We start from the raw sequence: 21,358 nt of genomic DNA on the forward strand, positions 1-21,358 counted from the left end.
CATTTACTAATGCTTAATGTTGACAATGAATATTAAAAAAATTGAATTAATATACTTAAAAATACTATTATACCATTAATATACAGGATTTGAAATAATGGGGTGTAGTGCAAATTGCTTGTCTATTGTAGACGAAACAAAAAGAGCACTTGTGTTCTGTTGGAACACAAAAGACACTGAGATCCCAACTTCAAAGTCGTTGACACATCAACCGAAAACCTTTTTTATGCAAATATGTCGCAAGTAAACAAAAAGTTCAAGAGAAAAGGGTACATAGAAAGAAGCCGAAGCTCCTTAATTCATTCCTTTTTTTTTATGCAATCCTTCATTACATCTTTACTTGCTCAAAACCGAGATGTCATGAAGCCCATTTACAATTGATCGATATTGGTATCGACAGGGTCCGAGCCATAATTTTTTTATTGTGTGGGCTGACCAATTTTTAGGGGGCCTAATATATTTTTTGAAAACTCTTGCTGGGCTAAAATGCAATTTTTTAAAATTCAATCCTTAAAATTTTAAAATCTGAAAGTGGGGTAATAGCCCCTGCCGGCCCCCCGTCTTTGCCCCTGGATATGGATCTCAAGAACAAATTTAAGAAGTTGTCCATCAATTAATTTTTCAACAATTGATTGAAAATGTTTATTATTTTTTTCCATTTGTAATACATTCTAACAAAAAGGCATCAGAATTGTTGTGAAGTACAAAATACAAGTCAATGGAATATTTTACTGAACTCTTTCTTTCAAAGGATAAAATCTAAGTGTTCTGGATGACTCATGGGGGAAGTGGACTTTTAGCAAGCCATGATACCGTGGGCGCGACAGGATGATAACTTGGGCTATTTCAAATCAGATACCTTAATATTAGATATCTTAATATTGTGACACATCAACCAATCAATCTCTTGCCCTCAAGGTTGAGGGTTGTATGGGTGCTTAAGTTCAACTTTTGTCATTTCAATATTGTTTTTAAAAAAAGCGTAGTATCCATGAGAATTGAACTAACAATATATTGTTACCAGCTCGACCAACTACAGTGTCACTCCAATCTGCCACTATTGACAAAATCAATTATAACGACTAGTACACAAACAGTCACTTGTTTTTTCCTCTCTTTACCTCCTCCACTGCTTCTCCGTAAATGCTTGAGTCCCTATGCTTCACATTTGCTTGTTTTCTTCTTGAGAAAAGTCCTAGTGCTGATATCAGTATTCAAGTGTACTTTTATCTATATGAAAACATTGTGCAAATTTATGGAGGCCACATGGTACCTATAACAACCCGACCCACTCCCGGGCTCGGGCCCCTGGTTCGACGGATCCCAACCCGTCCCCTAGCAGTTTCGGTTCCAATCCTAAAAAGGCTAGGAACCAGGACAATCATCTCATTAATAGCCTCCCATTATAAGCCCTTGAAGATTCCTCACAATCTTCGATACGGGACTAAACTTCTGGGGTGTTACAATCCACCCCCCTTAAAGCACACGCGTCCGCGCGTGTGGGACCCCAAGGCCGAGTGTTGAAACTGCTCTGATACCACTATAACAACCCGACCCACTCCCAGGCTCGGGCCCCTGGTTCGACGGATCCCAACCCGTCCCCTAGCAGTTTCGGTTTCAATCCTAAAAAGGCTAGGAACCAGGACAATCATCTCATTAATAGCCTCCCACAATCTTCGATACGGGACTAAACTTCTGGGGTGTTACAGTACCCCACATGCATTACCGTGCTCTTAACAAAAGTAAAGGGACTCGATTCAAGTAGACTAATCTTTTTCCCTTTACACAACAGTTCAGTAGTAACTTCATGTTCTAAGAAAGTGTTTTATAAGAAAACATTATAACTTTCGGAGCATATGTCGTTAGAATATATTTTCGAAGAACACACATGCTCAAACAAAACAAATTATACGACTTTCAAACATACATTTTAATAACATATATTTTAAAAATGCAGTGTTCTTCTTATCAAACCAAATGCCTTTGGTTTGCCTCGTCCAATTCTCCATGAAACTCCAGTGTAATTAATTTGTAGCATCGACTCTTTATCTGGTTCAGGATTACCTCGTGTTTCTCCGCATCAAATGCCTCCCTACTGGCGTTCATCTTCCAAGAACATGGTCTAAAACCTAGTGAACCTAATTTTTTGGGTTTCAAAAACTAATGGAACATTAAGCTCGTGGTTGGTCAGACTGGTGGACTGTTAAAAGCACCAATGCAATTTTTGTGGTCGTTGTTTTTCTGCACTGTAAATAATGACAGGTATTACCGTCCAGTGAAGTAACTCTAAGTTCACAATGCAAGTAAAAAGAAGAAGAGGGAGCATCCTCGTTTTTTAAGGTATCTCTCCATTCCCCTCTTTCATTCTTTCTAACATTCGCGTAAATAAAGGAAGGTTAAACTATGAGCGAGAAAGTCTCGTGGCCCGGCCTTTTTTTTTTTTTTTTGTCTCAAATGATGATTGAGGGACGTTTTGTCTGGACACTATGGAGAAAACTTGCAGCCGCAGAAAAATTACTGATCTGTCGTTACCCACAAAATGAACGCCTTAAAATCAGATGGTCGTAGGGGCACATAATTAATAGCTTAAGACACTTTAATCCATACATGCTTATGTTACCCTTTATTTTGTTTTATCAACATCAATGTGTCAACGTTCAATATTAGTTCTTCCTTGGAGATGTGCTAAATTGTTAAGGTTTGTACCTCTAATAGCGCTGCACAACGAGCCGAGCCAACTCGTGCTCGACTGAACTCGTTCGAAAAAACTCGGCTTATACTCGACTCGTTTATAAACGAGCCGAGTTCGAGCTTACGAAGATACTCGAAACGATAAACGAGTCAAGTTCAAGTTTCAAGAGTTCAACTCGTTTATACTCGACTCGACTCGCAAATCAGTATTTTGTATAATATTGTCAAAACCGATTCACCGAAGCATCGGTTTCAACTTCTATGATAAAAGCAAATTTTCACAAGTTACATGAGTTATCACTTACACGAGTTAACATTTGCATGAGTTAAACGAGTTAATCCTTACACGTGTTAACGCTAAATAAGTTAATGCTTAAGCCAGTTAAATGGGTTAAACAAGCCGAGTTCGATCTTGATTTTGTACAGTCGAGTCAAGCTTGATCTTGACTCAACTCAAATTGGAGCCGATCTAGAGCTGAAGCTTTTTAAGCCGAATCGAGTTCGATCGAGCTGGCCAAACTCGAGCTTCTCGTGGCATCTACATCTACTAAATAAAGTTGCTGATTCAGAGCATGCCCCAGTGCTGTATAAGACAAAAATTGTTATAACATAAATTTGAGCTACCCTCACAGCTAATGGCCGGTTTCAGACATAGCACTGGCGCATGCTGCTGAATGAAATGAAGGAATGACTGGACATGTCAGTTTTATATTGTGCGAGCCTTTTAAGATCAAAGAGAATGGTGGCAGGGAATTAAGTAGTCACCGGAATTCGGGAATCCACAGGCAGGACTGCCCATCACAATCATGCCAACCACAATTTATCCATGCGTCCACACGTTGTTTGATACTTGGTAGGGATTTAAGGGGAGTGAACATGGATTCTTTCTGGGTATGGGTGTTAATGTCAATCCAATTTAATGTTCAGATCATCCACTTTTAGGCTCAGATTAATTCAGTCTCAAACTCAGATTAATTCATAGCTGTAGATTTGTTTGGCGTTTGGAGCTTGGACTAGGAAATCAGTGGTTTGAGGTTTTTCAACCCATCAAATCTTGTTTATACGGGAAAAAACAGGATTTTTTTTTTATTTCTTGGGTTTTAAACATATTTTTTTGACTTGATGTTAGCTCCTTCCATTTTTAGGTCAATTGATTATTCCAAATCATAGATTTGAGGGTCTCATTTAACAAATATTGGCTCAAATTTGGATATTTAACATCACGACTATGCATTAGAACCATGGATCCCGCGGCTCTCAAATCACAAAGGACGGGGTCTAACTTGAGATTTCAAGATGTAAAATTTACAAATTTCGTGATCCTTGCATCTTAATTTCAAACACATGAGATTTGATCAAGTCCTTGGTAGAAATTAATGCAGTAAAAAGTCGTAGAATCTAAGATATCATAACCCATAAGATCTTAAAATACATTGAATATAAGATGCTAGGTGATCAAACACAGTTTCTAAGAGTTTCTCTACAAGGCAAATCCTTGTTTCTTCACGTAAATGGCGAAACAGCAGTTCCTCTGCCTTTTGCTCCTCTCGAGTAAATATTTCAATGGAGATTGCTCCATTGATGGGTACAATTAACTTCTCAGGATAGAATGGCATGCCATCATCTTTTATTCTTTGATCAATATGCTTGTATTTCTTTCATCAGTTGTCGTCCATGATCTTCTCTGCATCTCCCCCTTCTCTCTCCTGTTCTTTGTGGATATCCTACTACTGCTTTGAAGTAATTAGGCCCCAAAACTGAAGTCGATGACGGCCATCTAAATCTGCTTCTTATTACTGCCATAGTCTTGTGGTGTTATCGTCATTGAATTATACTTTGCAATACTCTCAGGTTTTTAATAATATACAATCAGTGTGTGAAATCTTTCAATATGATGGAAAACAATTTCTCACGGTGTGTGAAATCTTTCAATATGATGGATCTACAGTGTGTGTGTGTGTGTGTGTGTGTGTGAGCATGCTTTTATATATATATAGGCACACACATTTCTCAATGATGCTTAGGAAGCCTAGTAGAAAATATAACTATCGGATGTCGCTTAAATTAAGTAACTGGTTTAAATTAATCACTGACGATGGTGGATTTCGCAACCACTCAATCAATGGCACGACCTATAGTGACGAACTATATAACGTCGGATATGAAGTCACAGAAGCTTTCAGTGACGGAAAGGCAGCCTCAGAACTTCTATATATACGTTCCTGCAGGCTCTAATTATGACTCATTTTTGGTAGCCCTCATGTTATTCTCTTTAGAGGGAAAAGGTTACTTTTTTTTTATCCAAACCGCTCCTCATCGCCTCGTTGAGAACACACTGACATGAAATGTCTAAGTATCTAGTAAACACATCGAACAGAACGATTAGATCTGGTTGGAGTTGCCTTGTTTGGACCCTTGTCCGGTCTCATAGAAAGCTCACATCTGATCTGATTAGAGAAGATGTAAACTAAGCATAATTTTGCCTGATAAAATCATGTTTTTGTATTGAAATTTGGGGCTCTTACTTCTTACTTATAAAATGGGTCAGGTTCAGATCCAATGTAAAAAGTTCCTACAGGTCTGACCCGAACCGCTTATTAGTCAAACCCAACAATTTCCACCTGAAATATTCAACCGGATCTCTTTCTTCTACACCAAACTTGGTTCTTCCTAGATTCTGCGCGGATCCGGGCCAAGTTATGCGCCAGAATGAGGCTCCAATTTCCTTTCTTGTTGTTGTGAGTTAACCAATGAAAGCTACAAAAGGCTGCTGATGATCCACTTGATCAACCGGACGCTCACCGTCCATCAGGCCAACTCAGGCAACAATTCCGGCAAGTCGGGAAAGCACCCGAAATCCAAAGTGATGGTAGAGCCTAAAAAATGGCGTACTTCTCGCAGATCCAATTATCTAACACAAGAATGAGACCCTCCATCTGGGCTCCATGCCTCGGTCTAGAGGAGGCCCCAGACTTGAGGCCCACAGACCCTTCTATTTTTGGAGCCACCGGACCCCATCGCAGCAACAGAGCTCCGGGGAACCGCGAGATTCGCCAAATCAACGATTGAGAAGAGCTTGAACTCTCGTGGGGTGAAATCCTTCGCCTCATTGCACGCAATGACAAGAGAGAGAGAGGAGAGGAAGGGAGAAACAAAATGTGTTCACGGGAGGGAACATGACAAAAACACAACTCTTCTACGTCTCTCACCCACATTCAGACAGACCACAAATGGCTGTTTGATGATGTATGAAGTCTATAAATCGGCGCACTGGCATGCATTGATTTCAGGTCTATCAGAGAAGGAAGAACAGCAGCACCGCCGGCATCAGTAGCCATCACCGGCATCATTAGCCATGACGGGGTGCTGCGGGTTTAATGTTGTCATCATGGTAATGGTTTCATCACTCTCCCTGTCTTCTCTGCTGCATAGAGTTCAGGGACTTAACCTCGGCTTTCAGGACTCTGCTCTGCAAGTTTATTCAAATGCAGTAAGTAGTGTAAACGGAGACCCGTTTCTTTCTTTTTTTCGGTTTGTTCCTCGAATGGTGAGAAAGCTTGCAAGTGATGGCTTAATGGGGCCTCCATTTTCTGGGCGCAAGCCATTGAGCGACTGCCTTCATTTGCGAAGGCATCCATTATATGAAAACCATCCGTGACCAAGAGGGATTTGATCCCGTGTAAACTGGGATTCCACCACCTCACTGGTATCGCCTTCAAATTTGATCATGTCTTCTTGCTCTCGTTCTTCGAAAAGATATCAATTTTAGGCTTAAGTTTGGACGCTCCGACAAGGTTTTGAGAGGCCTTGAGCTCAGGGCATGTTGATTTGGATCATGTAAATGTGGTCTTTTGGTGTTGAACCTTCAGTTTTGATTCCTTTTTATCTTTTTGTTTTTCCTCTTTCCTTCTCCATGTTCTACAGCATACAGGTTGTAGCAGGACGTGCCACTCAGAGTTCTGCTCTGGTACTTCTATTGCCTTAATGTTCTCCTATCTTAATTCATTTTCTGTTCCTTGAAATCGATTCTGCTAATGGCTTCTTCGGGCTCCTATAAGCAGTCGCCTTTGCTGTTCTTTGAAATTCATCTGGTTAATGGTGGTTTTGGCCCCTGGCCCTTTTTTGGATTCATTGGAGCCTCCTTTTATTTGAATGGTGGTTTTTGCAGTACCACCATTCTTGAGATATGGCAAGTATTGCGGGATTATGTACACTGGCTGTGCTGGAGAGCGACCATGTGATAGCCTAGATGCCTGCTGTCAGAAGCATGACGCTTGCGTTGAGGCTAAGAACAGTAAGTGAAGCTTTTTCCCCTTCTTCTACTTTTGAATAGAATAGTCTAGCACGCATCGGCATCATGTTAATCTTGAGCAAGGTCACGAACTCAATGTTTTTATGGTTTTATGACCATGGTTGCCATGAAATTGGTTTTGAAATCTGAAATTTGATTAGGAGTTCAGGAACTGGTAGTTCATGAGATTTGAAGTTTTAACAGGTGTATTAGATATTTGGTCAGCTTAACTAATGCAAGAGGTCAGTGGTCTTCAGAGCCGAATTTTCAGCAGTAGTTCAGGAGCTGAGCCTTTCTGACAATTTTCATCGGGTGTTTAGGAACATGGTTGAAGTTAACTATACAAGAACTAGGCATAACTTGCTTTCCAATATAAAAAAGTTCACCCCTTTCGGCGAACGCCATTGCCTTTTGAGCTGTGTCCTTATCATCATTATTTGCTCGTTATCTTCCTGATCTTCTTATATCATAATAGATTACCTTGATCTGGAGTGCAATGAGGAATTGCTGCAATGTGTTGCAACGGCTCGCGACTCTGGAGCAGAAGCCTTCAGGGGAAGCACATGTCTTCTAGCCGAAGTTGCTGATGTTATCTCTGCAGTCATTCAAGCAGCACTGATAGCCGGAGGCGTAATACATCATTAGTATTACATTACGGATGACTTAAATTAGTTTTACATCAAACTATCAAATGTACGTGAGCATTACCACTTAGGCCAAGGACAGGCTGCGCTTAGTGTAGTCTCAATTCCTTAATGACAATTGTGGAAGAATCTTCCTTCTAATGACGTTCTCAATTTAAAAAAGGATGCGTTTCAGCGAACGAAATAATGGTGTTTGTGTTCACACTCTTGTGGCATCTTGATGGCATCAATTCTGTTCTGTACATGCATTATTTATTTGATTGTAGTTAGAAGATTGCTTCTTTTGATAGAGACTACAGAATGAAAAGGATTTCAATGGGATTATCTTGTGGGGAATGAATCATTGAAATTTTCCTCCACAAGAGAGTCTTGCTTCACCAGATGACATTAAATAATGAAACACGAGGAATAAAGAACGGGAAGACATCACAAGAAGCCAACGGCTGCCCCAGACCACGTGGTTACCATCCTTATTCTGAATCTGAATGATCTTGGTCTGGTAATGATCTTGGTCAGATTGAGCTGTGACGACACTTTTTCTCCAACACGCAAATCCAAGGATCTTCTTTGTTTTCTTTTCCTTTTTTCACTTTCGCCTCTTGAAGTTGATGAACATTATTATTAGAATTAAATCGTTTCCGTTTCTGAAATTTCTACGCGTGGGACCTGTCGTTGTTACATCTCATATCAGGGACTACTTCATTTGCACTTGGCATCATTTGAAAGTAACTAAAACAGAAATGAGATTGGAAAAATCAGCCAACAATATTACGGATGAGGTTTGTTCGGCTTCTTGGACAAGTTCTGGTAAAAATTATGATAACAGTGGAAAATCAAATGCTTTGACTCATTGCCGCCCTCTCAGTGGACATTCATAGATTTTGATGAAGAAAAACACAGCTTTAAGGCCTTTAATTTTGTTTAACGAGACGGTTTAAACTTTAAAGGCAAACTCATGCACTACCATCTGACAGCAACATTTCAAATTCCCCAACAAAATCGTAAAAAAAGTTTAAACGCTATGAAGTTTCTGCTGATCGTTTATTAGACCCACATATAATTCTATCTAACACACAAAAACTACCTTCGTGGAAGAAGAAAAGGAAAAGATTTGCAGCATTAATTTTCAGAGGCCAAATGTCAATCGTAAAAACAAATATTAGAGGTTTGAGAACCCTTCAAGAATGTAACTTGGCAGCACTCGTATGATCTACTCTTAACCTCAAAATCCAGAAACTAGAGGCCTTCCATGGAACTTCCTAGTTCCAATTGTATTTTGGTGGTCTAAAATTATAAATCAATGTCAATGTTATCGGTTCAAAAGCTGAACCGCTTTCCAAAAAGGCAGAAGTTCCCTCTGCAATAGTCCTGAATCTCTGTGAGAATATTGGCTTGCATTTTTTAATGCAAAGATTTTGAAAACGAAATAAAAAACAAAGAAAAAAAGGTATTCAAAGCATGGAATCTGCAGAAAGAAAGGATGTGCAGGGTCCAATCAAAATTTTAAAATATGCATGTGATACTTGAACATCACCATATTTAATAAATATTAAAATGACCAAATAATTAGAAAAAGGGAAAAAGAAACAGATTTTGTTTGCAGGAAATCAGTTATCTGCCCACTCCATAAGAAATGGCCTGTTCTTATTTTCACATCTGAAACGTTTGTTTTCGTTAGCATTCAAACCAAGCGCAGAGCCAATCCTAAATCATAAATGGATTCATGTGATTATTAATCACAAAAGGAAACAAATGGCGGTGTTTCATGTCACGCAGGAATTGGGATGATCTTCTAACGAGTTTTTGGGACTTTTTTGTTTAGGTGGCACAATCAAAACCTGGTTTTTGAATAACTTAAAAGGGGTACAGGTTCTTTACTCCCTTTTACAAAATCAAGTTTCATCAAAACTGAATGGCACCAAAACATTCCAAAAATCTGGTTTTAGAGGCAGAATCTGGTTTTTGGTGTCATCAAACACCCTTAAAAGAATGGCAGAAAGGTGCTCGCCATCTATCCTCCCCTTTGGCTGGATCCTGCTGAGCAACTTGCAGAACTTTTCTTTATCTTCATATTTTAAGATGAGCATGAGGTTAACTATCCACTACTTGGATGAAGTCCGAAAGCTTTACCCACCATTTCCCCTAACCCCGGTTGGGCAGTGAGCTGCCTTCAACTCCACAAAACATACCCTACCTTTTGTGCCTTAAGAAAATAACACCCACAGGAATTAAAGCGGGGAGACGTTGCTTACATGTCCTTCCACACTGACCAGCTATACCATTACAATTGAATTTCAGACGTTTTTTCTTTTTCTTTTCCCTAATTCTAGCCATAGATGCCACGCTTGATACCTAATAAAAGTAAAAGTAAATGGTTAGGTTACTCTATTTCATATATGTAGATAAGATTTTGTAACTTGTAGGAGTTGAATATCGAAGCATTTTTAAATAGCTGCCAAACCTTTTCATCTAGCTCATTGGCACACCAAAAACTTGTAGGGTATTCGTTTTCCACCAAAAAGTTTCTACGTGGAATAGGCAAATGTCAATAAATGTGGTAGGCAGGGAGCGTCTGAATTTGGAAAAGAACTTTCTCATAACCGATGAAAAAACATCTCGTTTTTGGGATTAATATTGTAGCGAGAAAAAACTTTACCATGTTTGCATGTAGGACATGAGCTTTTCCAAAGGAAGATTCCTTCCTGCACTCAAGCTGCCGCTCGTCCTAATCATATTTGGCTTCGAATTTCAAGTGAACTGCGCCATAAGATTCATCCTCCATACCTAATTTCAAGTTTTCACTGAGGTACCACGAAGGTGCTGATTTCCCAAGAGCGTTGCACGCCATTAGCGATGCAAAGGCCGCGTTTGTTCTTCCCGTTGTTGGGACACCATGTACAACTACAAAGGCGTCCCTGGAATAGGGAAATCAGACGTCCTCTCAAAAGCCTGACCATAGCTCCGAAAATGAGGTACACGTGACTATGCTTTCGACTTGTAGGATTAATTTTTTTGGGGAGAGGAAAGTTAGAAAAACCCCTAACTCAAACAACCAATGCTTCATCAGCTTTAGCAAGTGCTGATTAAGTTACACATCTTCCAAAAACTTGGCCCCCTCTTGAAAAATATCTTCTTGCGCCTCTCTCCGAGATGATAAGCAAATCCTTCAACCAGGAAGGACTACAGCAGTGAAGCAGCTTTTTTCTGACAGATTATCCAGAAGCTCTCATACTGCAACTCTTAGATGGTGGCCCCAAGTCTAAAAATATCTGCAGGAAATGGAACTCAGTTTACGTCCTGATCAGTTTAAGAATTGTTAGTTCAAGAAAGATGCTTGATTAAACTAACACCATTTGTTAATAGACAAAACAGGGCTGCGCATTACACAGCTCCCTCTTGTTCGTCTTACCCACCTTCTTTACAAGTCACCTTGTTTTGTTATTTATCCATCAACCCACCTTCTTTACAAGTCACCTTGTTTTGTTATTTATCCATCAACTTGTTTGATGGCTTTTCCCCGCGAACAGTAGCATTTCAGAGCAGATCTTTCTCTGCAGTAGTTAGTGTTCGTATGTGGCTTTGGCTGCATGTTGCAGTATGGCTTAATGCTTAAGATATTTTCTTCTTTCTCTAGTTTTGGAGTCTCGTGCATCTGTCAGAAAATATCTTGAATGCTTTAAAGATATTTTATATTGTGATATCTCTGTTGACGCTATCGTCAGCAAAAATCTTCTCCATCTGCGATGCCAAATCACATGGATCTAGTTGTTAGGTATACAGATGCAACCAGTACTTTTTATAAAGTCCTATAGTTTGAACTAGCACAGAAAGATCAAGTAAAATATGAGATAAAGTTGGTATATTTATGTTGCAATCATTGTGTTCTGAAAATCATTTATGTCTTAAGCAACATGATAAGTAGAAAAAGGACTGTGTATTTCCACAAAGATAAAAAGATGAAGAGGAACTCAAAATTTTAGCGGCTAGGCCATCTTGGTCTACATCATGGAAACGGAGGCAGCATTTGGACATTTTTTAATATACTAGCATAATAATAGCATCATCAGTGGAGGATCTCACGAAGCGGGAGTTACCCAGAAAAAATTCAGGAATGCACATTCTTCATCCCCATCCACCCCCTGTTTATTATCCACTGCAGGTAGTCTCTTTTTTGGGCAACTTATCCCTTATCTGTCTTATCCATCATCCCATATTTATTCTTTGCAATATTATGTATAGAATTCCCTTATATCTTGCAGAATTGGCTCCTAGCTAGCCTTATTGGTAAACACGGGCTCGAAAGCCAAACCCTATACATGGTTCCAGTTTATAGTTTCTTTCATTCATGAGATGTTCGTGTACTGGTCAATATCATGAGTGTCACAATTGAATGGGAGCAGTTGTGAAGCTGCTCATTTTCTCACCTGCAGGCTGCAACGCCCTTACTCTTTTGATTTCAATCTGATTTTGTGTCCTCAACTAAGATGACCCTGTACAAACGATACTATCTCTTTTTAAGATTCACAATTGTTCCTTTGATTGAGAAACAAATTTTTATAAATATAGCCTTAAAACTGGTTCTTAACAAAAAAAGAAGTTGCAGACGTTCTACGCCATCAAGTAGATTGAGCTGCTGGAGATGGCAGATATGAGCTATAATGCGAGGAAATTAGTTATCTCTTTGTCATGTCTTGTTTCTTAGATTTCAAGCACCACTGTGGGATTTCTCTTTTTCTCGGACCGGGCCAGACATCTGGGGACCATGGGGTTTATGAGTAGCACCAAGTAGGTTTGCTTAAATCTGTCAAATTCAGCGAGGCATAGTTGCCCAAGAAAATATTATGAGCTCTTGAGCACCCATTTATAAACTCTTAGTCATGTAAGGCGAAATCTGACTCAAATGCTGCCTTACTGCCATTGAGGTTAGCATCACAAAGCAAAGAAGAGAATAAGATTTTTCGAGGTTTTAGATCATCTGACCAAAAACTTCATGCCTTATAGAGCCAAATCCTTACAGCACCTGTGCTTCCTTCCCAGCTCCGTGTGGTATTCATGCAATGTGAAGAAACCATATATATTCAGGGGAATGTGAGATGTCCTTGACCAACTAGATGAGTTTCATGCAAAAAAGGTGGCCTTCAGTGATCATGACCCAATCAAAACTGAGGCTGGATAGCAGATTGAATGGCAAATCTTAATGTGCCTCCTAACCTACTTAGATTCAATGCTCTACGAAACGGTTACCACCAAGGCATAAAGAAGTAAAAGTCTCTGTTTTATATGGTCATTAAAGATTTTCAAATTATTGAGGGTGAGGCAATTTTGAAAGTTTGAGATATTAAAATCCTCCTCTTTAAGATATTCAACCTTAACTTTTAGAATCAAACTTGTCTCTGATTTTAACTAATGCTCCAAACCTTGAAGTATTCGATCTAGCAAATTTCAAGTTACCTCATTGTCTTCTCTGGCTGAACTCCTACATTGCATGACCTGCAGAGAACAGCACCCATACAGAGAATTGTGGCTCTGGAAGGGAGATCGAGGAACCAAAGAGCATGATGAGGTCATTATCATCGCATAGATGACAGAAATGTAAGTTTGCAAGCTAAGGCAACCATGAGAGATTGGTTGGTTCTACTCTTCAAGAAAATGAGGGGAAATTGTTGGAAACTGATGCAATGACCTTCATAATAACTAGGAATGAAGTAGAATTTCAGGTTTAGGAGAGGGACCGACTTCATAGAACGGCATTTCCTATATTTGCCTCTAATGAGTTTGGCTCAAGAAGATTCAATAACGAAAGGCAACTATATATATATATATATATATATATATATATATATATATATATATATATATATATATATAGGTATATGGAAAATTTGACTGTGTGCTAGAAGTGCTAGAAAGTAGCCTTTGATTCCCTTTTGCGTATGAGTCATGCAAAACTGTAATGAAGTCCTGTTGACATCCTTTTACGAAATAAATATGGTTTTTAGAGGCACTGCAAAGAGTGAGTTGATGTTATTTATGAAGAGAGCACCATCTTGGACTAAGCGACTATTTATGGAGGTGTAAGCTTAGGAGTTGAAGCATAACCCACCTGAAACGGTTAGCTATTTTCTTCTATGGCACAATTTTATAAAAGTGGAGCAGATGGGCGTGAAGAGATGAACATGCATGGAATTTAGGCATTTGGCCATCAGCATTCAGTGATAATTATTTAATTAATTCCTCGAACATAATCTCATTAGCTAATGCGCGTAGTACTGTTGCTTAATAATACTTCACTCATATTCATACTTCATCCCCATGAAAATCATGTGCAAGGACTTCATCCCCTTGAAAATCATGTGCAAGGACTTCATCTTACCTTCAATAAAAACTGAGTTTTCACTGACCGAGCGTCCGTGATAGGCAATCACTAATGTGCCCGACCATCAGAAAAGATCCCCATCGACGACAGTCGCTGGCGTTAAGTGGCCGTCACCGAATTCATACCACTGATATTGGACACTTTGTTGCTAATGATATTTGGAGTTCCTGTGTACATTTCACCATGCGCTAAAGGGATTTGGTATACAACTTTCATTGACTTTCCTAGTGACACCGATGTAGTGTCGGTAAATCTCATTTCTAACGCTTTTACAGCGATGGTGATTGATCCATCCATTTCTGGCTATACGTAGCGCACCAGTCTCACCTTCCGAAGTTGCAGCCATGCGACAAACATCATCAGGTTTTCTTTCTACTGTAAGAGCTACGCTTAGGCAGCTACCACTTACAACCTTAAGCTTCTGTGGAAAAGTATGTACACGAATGTATCTATCTCCCTACAAGAAATGTGTAAGTACACTGCTACAGAGGCAAAAGTAGGATCAATAACTAAAGCCTAACACAAAGCAGGTCCTGGAGTATAACTCATCCATTCTTTTTGAAGAGGAAGGAATTAGATGTATCAGTTTCAATTCAAGGCCCTAGCACCTCATTTGATTTGACTAGAAAGTGGTTGCTCTCTGCTCCGCCAGATTCTTCCCCGACGAGCGACTAGGCCCATTTAATCATAACTGAAATAGCAACTCTTGGAGTTCCATCTGCAAGTCCTTGCTCGTTGAGGCCTCCCAAGAGTGTCTTCCCGTTAGAATTGGACATCCACCATCTCTGCGATATGTCTGATTAATATAATTGCTTTGACCCCTAAATTGGGTAATCATGGCGTCGATTCCTGAAGGTGATTCATCATTGTGAATGGCAGAGCTAAGCTCAAATGCCCTCCTATGTGATACGGGCACACACAAATCTCGTAGAGGATGGTTTGTGAAACCTCGAAAGTTAAGTAGTCAAGGAAAAGGTGCGAGCTTTTTGTAATACTTTCTAAGATTTATTTCGATGGAGCTTAGTGTCACGGGCCGACTTTTTTAAGTCTTGTTCGTCCCGCGCGGCGCCGAAGGTTTTCCCAAAGCCTTCGGCCAGTCGACCGGCAACATTTACAAACATTCACTTAATTTAGTACTTCGTCGCACACAATTCGCAAAGGGTTCTAATGTCAGTAAGGGGAAACTGAAACTGGTCCTCAAATGACAAAATATAGGGAGAGTCAGTCTTTTCAAAGTAGTTTTTCTTTTTCATTTGGGTAAGTAGTAGTTCCGTTTAACTTGTAATTTAACAGCTGTTGTGATTAGTGTGGTTTTTGGCTGATCTTCAAAAATGAACCAGTTTCTTCCTAAGAAATAAACCAAAGGGAACTAAGCAAGAAAAAAATATTCATTCTCTACCAACAAGCACAAAATTGAAAGAGAAAAATTATTTTCGATATCCAATTCAGTGTTGCAAAAGGCATCTATATGGGCCAATCCGTTACAAGGCCAACGTAAGTTTATACTCTTTCTTTTATTTAACATATTTTAAATTTTGGCTCTCATTTATAATTTCCACACATGCGGAGGTCGTCTTCTGAAAATAACTTAAAATCTAGGGGACTCCATCAATTTCTTTTTGAAAATTAGTTAGCCCATCTGTCAGTAAAAAAAAAATGAACTTTCCTTTTTTCATGTAATGCATATGAGATATGAAGAGAAAGGCACTAGTAACATGACCAACTGCCCATAAAAGCAACTAGACCAGCCCTCTTGTCAGCCATCTTTGCAGCCTCAGATTGCGTTCTTATGCTCACTGAACTAATCTACAAGTCCTCTGGGATTCAAAAGTATTTTTTTAAATGCTTGAACATGACTTTATTTAAGATGATGTAAAATTTTGTTAAAAGCGAGTCTTGAGAATATAACAAAGTTGGGTCTTAGAGAATTTTTACTTGACAGCGTTCACATTCTTCTCTTACCATTAAATTAAATCAAGACTAAAAAAATTAACTGTTTTTTTAATATCTTTAAAGTAACAATTAATTGATCTTATAATAACTTGTTTTAGCATACTAAGCAGCAAGACAGTCCACTTCATCAAGAAAATTAGGTTTAAAACTTTTTCTTAGGTTTAAAACTTATTGTCACGTTTGACTGTGTTAAATTGTAATAGGTTTCGAAACAAGCTTTGTAAATTTTATGGGTGGTGGAGACAAAGAAAAAAACATTGGCAAAAATATTCGTGTGTTCCCAAGAGAGAGAAGGAGAGAGGTCAGCGAGTGGGGGCAAAAGTTCGTCAAAGAGGGCTTTGTTTAATGCCTTTGGAATTCAATTTGTGGATGCAACCGAGCAAGGCTTCTTAAGCACCGTCAACGATGAGATCGGACGGTCGATATGCCTCGACCGTTAAGTCTCTCTTCACGCTTCTCTGTTGCCTCTGGTGGGCTACTATCCGTTGGAACATCCTTCAATTTCTCTCTCTCGCTCTGGAAACCTTCCCTTCCTTCTCGAAAACCCCCCTCCCCTTCTATTTCTGATATACCAATTCGCCTCCTTTTCTCGCGCTCTTGCTTCCTCTTCTCCACCTTTCCATGGTGATCAGGAATAGCTCTCTCCTTATGTCTTTCTGAGACCCTCTTGACTAAGTTTCTCTCTCCTTTTCCTTCTCAAAGGAGTAAAAATAAAAGAAAAAGGACACGGAATGGCGAGAGCGGGCAGACGGAGCGCGTTGGGAGATATCGGAAACCTTGTTGACGGTCGCTGTTATAGCTCATCAAACCTTAAAGATCCCGACCGGCTTCCTCCTCAGTACGTACTTTCTTTTCTTGTTGTTTCTGCTTCACTTCTGCAGGTTATTTCTGCCAGTTTTTCCTTTCTGGTGTTACACGAAAATAAAAGAATTTTGTTGAACAGAGATCCTACGAAGAGTTTCATCCCTCATGATCGACCAATCACGAGGTGACAAACCCAATTCTTGGTTGGTGTTTTCTGGACTATGTAAGATTTGAATGATCTGCTCGGTTTTAACAGACTATCGTCCTTTTCTCTGGCTGCAGACAGTATGGTGCTATTCTTGCCAAAACACAGTTAGTTGCACAGGTTTACTGATTATTCACAATGTTGCGTTACCTTTATCTTCAACATTATGGTCTTTAGTTTCTTTTCTCTGTAACCGAGTTTTGGGAAGCCGGCTTTACAGAACACTGGCAAAGAGAATGATGGGAATATCCGGTGGAAAGCTAAACAATCGCGAACCTCGTCACCCGAGAAAAAAGAGACACAGAATCGAGCAGCCTACGTGCAGATTGACGTTTCCATGGATGAAAAAGAAGAGGACGGCTCGGAACAGAGTAATATCATGGACTGTGCAACGCCTTCCATCCCTCCACCCTTGTCGGAGATCGACGAATTTGTATGCCGTCCTCTTTCCATTCCTTTTTTCTCTTGCCTCTGTGAGCTATTTTACATAAACCTGATAGGAGCGGTTGGGACAGGAATCATGCGAAATTGAGATGGAAGAAGCTGAATCGCCAACACCTAGAATCGACGAATCTGACGTTGGAAATCCATTGGCTGTTGTTGATTACATCGAGGATATACATAATCATTATAGAGCAACTGAGGTATACTTTGAACAGTTAGGAATCTAATTACGAAGATGAAGACTACATGGACATGTCTAATTGATCTTTCGGTCTTGTTAGATCATGAGCTGCCTTGCAGCAGACTACATGTCGAAGCAAACAGATATCAATCACAGAATGAGAGCTATATTAGTCGATTGGCTGATCGAGGTTTTGCAATCTGCCACCTTTTTCTTCTGCTACTTTATCTGCATTCATACGGAAGATACTTTCCATCTTATTGTAATGAAGGTGATAAGCTGCTTTATTTTTAGGTCCACCACAAATTCGACTTGAGGCATGAGACTCTTTTCCTGGCAGTTAATCTGATTGACAGATATCTCTCTGTTGAAAACGTTATGAGAAAATCACTTCAACTGGTTGGCATCACAGGGATGCTACTCGCCTGCAAATATGAGGAGGTTTATGTTCCTGCCCTTGAAGATTTTGTGATCATCTCAGACAGAGCTTATTCTAGAGAGGATGTCTTGAAGATGGTAAGAGAAATCTATAATGATTTTTAAACATGTATTCTTAAATTCTTTTGAAATAATTGACAGTTACGGCTACTGCAGGAGAGATCAATTCTGAACACTTTACAGTTTAGTTTATCAGTTCCAACACCTTTTGTCTTCATGAGAAGGTTTCTTAAAGCTGCAGAATCTGAGACTAAGGTATCCCACACGGAGGGAGAGAGAGAGAGAGGTGCCTATGTATTCTCGCTCCTGCGTCTGTGTTGCCTGTGTCTTAACATTGATTTTGCTGGTGCAGTTGGAAATGGTGGCGTTTTATTTAATAGAGTTGTGTTTGGTGGAATATCAGATGCTAAAATTTCCACCATCCATGCTATCTGCTGCTGCAATTTATGCAGGAAAATCCCTGCTGAAACACTTTCCACTATGGAACAAGACCCTCACTTTTCATTCCACCTATTCGGAGGAGCAGATTCAGTGAGTCTCTGAACTTAATTGTTTTAGTTGAAAAGCTTTTTCACATCCATATTTTGAGAATGGTTTCCTGCTTAAAAAAAAAACATTGAAGATTGGGACTAGTTGCCTTTTGTTTTGAATCCTTGACACCTTTAAAATATTAACACAGGCAGGCTATTGTGCTCATTTTCAGTCCAATCAAATTTATTTTCAATTCTCAAACTTTGAAGGCTTTCTTGGCGGGAACCATCTTTGCCATTAGTTCTTAGATATTTTCTGCCTCCTTCGGGTCTCAAATCCTTAGGTCTGAGTTGTTCTAGACAGTTTTCACTGAGCAACGCAAACTCAAGCTTTGAGATTTGTGATCTGATATGAAAAGATGGAGTCTGTTAATCTAGAATGGGAGGCCACTACTCCAAGTTGTTGAATCATGACACTTGCATCTTTCTTCTGATTATCCCTTTTGTCTTGATTTTTTTCACCTTCGCAGGGAATGCGCGAAATTGATAGAGGACATACATAGAAATGCGGGTGTCGGAAAGTTAACATCAGTATACAGGAAATACTCTATTTCTAAGTTCAGATGTGTTGCCAAACTCACCGACTCTTTCCTACACCAGTTGTAGCTGACTTCACGAACGCTTGACGAAGAAGATGATAAAGTGGAACTGTGGATGACTTTTCATGGTTGCTGGTTTTTACATAAGAGACTAATTCTCGGCCAAACTTACTTTCTCAGCAAGTTTGCATAGTTTTCTATCTGTTTATTAGGTTTGCTCGACGAGCGACATTGATTTGAAAGGGGAGCTGACCTCTTTCTTTGTTCTTTGTTAAGATTATCGCTGCCATAAATAAAATTCGTTTGATCTTCTGTACGTAGCTTTCTCTCCTTTCTTATGCGTGTTTCTTAGTTTCTCCTTTCTTGTGAATGATGGGCATAAGAATGATTCAAAGTTTTCAGTTTCATGGCAAATTGGCAATGATTTCCAGACGTCGAATTCTTATAACCCCACTTCAGCACTTCTTTTATGTTGAAGGTTGTTTCCCGAAATAATGCATTTCACTATATAGGGAAGGGAAATGATACCTGCAAATGAACTTATTAGATTTCATTTCTCTCCAGGTTTCTGAATTAACCAAACATAAACAGAGTCCCGGCTCGGTAAGATTTTATAAAACAGGTCCTTAGGAAGATTGACTCCTGAAATCCAAGCAAGATCAAATTTGTACAGTTAAATTATGTGCATTTGTACAGTTAAATTATGTGTTTTACCTTTTCCACTTCGCTTACCTAATATTAATGCTCCACAACAACAGTTTCGGCAATGTACACTGTAAAAGTGCCTGTTAATCCTTACAGATATAAAATTTTGGCCACAAATGGCCCTTTTGCAGGACTCAACTGCAAATTCTATAAAAGAGAATGAGGGTCATTTTGTAGAAGCAGCTCAATTTAGTTAGATGGCTTTCTTCCTCATCCGAATTCAGGTTTGATTCAAATTGACGTTTGACGTGATTGATGCCGAACGTCCAGGTTGTTTCATTTCGCAATTTCTTAGAATTTACAGAAATTTTCCCAAAAGAGAAGTCTGTGATATCATCCATAATAGTAAGATCTTCTTGCCAACATTTTTCCTGGTGAAGCGAACAATTTTCAGTCCAACTCTGGCACACTGTTTAAGATTTTGCAGTGTCTTGAGTAACGGTATAATCGGCGTTCCTCTTGGCTGACCAATAACGCATTTCGCCCAGCACATAAAAATTAATTAACAATATTTTAACCTACTTGATGAAAAGCATTTTATCTTGCTAACCCATATCCGCTAATGTCATTTCAGTTCAGGCACAGAGAAGCCAACATGGGGCTAAGGTATTCAGCTCAGAGTTTCACGTTGCTGGCAAGCGACAAAGTCCCCCGACCCAAGTGTGATTTCTTCATGTAATATACAAGCATGTCTTCTTGTCTCTGCGTTCTTATTTTATATCGCTCTCCCCACCTGTCAATAGTATTCTCAAGAGATTTTTGTGGTGTGGAACAAACCTGAAATAAAAAAAAACATCTTGTGGCTTGCGAATATGTTACTTAGCCTTTTGCTCATGGAGGTTTAGGAATCCCAGATATCGGTAAAGAGAAATATTTCTCTTATTTTAAAGTGGTGGGCCTTCATTCAAGACTCCAACTCAATTTGTGCGATGGCCTTGCGACACAAATACAATTTGCATAGTCTCTCTTCTCTCCCAAATAGATGAAGAGTATCTCATTTGATGAAATCTTGGATATCTACATTCATTAAGTACAATTCAAAGATGGATTTCATAGAGCATTTTTCTTCATAGGCAAGAGATGGCGAAGGGCATTTCTCTATATATCATGCATATAGCTTGCTTCTACCTCCTGGGGTCAACTAGTTTCCTCATAATCTTCTTTGGACTGGAGGTCCTACTCGACAATCCAAAACTCTTGCATGGCTCATTTTGTTGGACCGCGTTCAGACTCAAAATAACCTCAAAAGGTTTGGTTTTCACCTTGCAAGTTTATGCCCTTTATGTTGTTGTGCCGAGGAAACTACCACTCACCTGGTATCGTTTTGTCGAGTGTTTCAAGATCTTTATGTGCTTATATGGTCTATGTCTCCCATCGAAGTCACAAACATATCTATAATTCGAGACCTGATCCATGAACCAGTTAGAGTGAAACAAAAAGAAATGGGGCACCATTTGAAGAATTTGATTATTTACGTTTTGGTGGGTCATTAGAAACTTCATAAATGATATTATTTATAGGAATGAGGTTGTCTCAGTTGAACGCATGCATGGAATC

The 21,358-nt window shown here is 39.4% G+C and overlaps 2 protein-coding genes across 3 annotated transcripts; both read left to right on the forward strand.

Moving 5' to 3' along the window:
* The first annotated feature begins 5,802 nt into the window (after nt 1–5,802).
* LOC116262804 (phospholipase A2 homolog 3-like) lies at nt 5,803–7,828 on the forward strand. Of its 2 annotated transcripts, none has more exons than XM_050080182.1 (4): nt 5,803–6,082; nt 6,616–6,658; nt 6,860–6,985; nt 7,458–7,828. In XM_050080182.1, exons 1-4 carry the CDS (start codon nt 6,047–6,049, stop codon nt 7,625–7,627), a joined length of 375 nt encoding a protein of 124 aa, XP_049936139.1. In that variant the 5' UTR covers nt 5,803–6,046; the 3' UTR covers nt 7,628–7,828. The 2 variants fall into 2 exon arrangements, with proteins under 2 accessions (XP_049936139.1, XP_031498168.1); XM_031642308.2 differs by having other exon boundaries at nt 5,813–6,181.
* An 8,558-nt stretch (nt 7,829–16,386) lies between these two features.
* Nucleotides 16,387–19,412, forward strand: LOC116262810 (G2/mitotic-specific cyclin-2-like). Its single transcript, XM_031642316.2, has 10 exons — nt 16,387–16,793; nt 16,899–16,943; nt 17,042–17,084; nt 17,185–17,397; nt 17,480–17,608; nt 17,690–17,779; nt 17,884–18,105; nt 18,184–18,282; nt 18,380–18,558; nt 19,028–19,412. The coding sequence occupies exons 1-10, from the start codon at nt 16,687–16,689 to the stop codon at nt 19,161–19,163; spliced, it is 1,263 nt and encodes a 420-aa protein (XP_031498176.1). The 5' UTR covers nt 16,387–16,686; the 3' UTR covers nt 19,164–19,412.
* The last annotated feature ends 1,946 nt before the right edge of the window (nt 19,413–21,358 follow it).

The sequence above is a fragment of the Nymphaea colorata genome, chromosome 10, assembly GCF_008831285.2.
Source record: "Nymphaea colorata isolate Beijing-Zhang1983 chromosome 10, ASM883128v2, whole genome shotgun sequence".
Classification (NCBI taxonomy): Eukaryota; Viridiplantae; Streptophyta; class Magnoliopsida; order Nymphaeales; family Nymphaeaceae; genus Nymphaea; species Nymphaea colorata.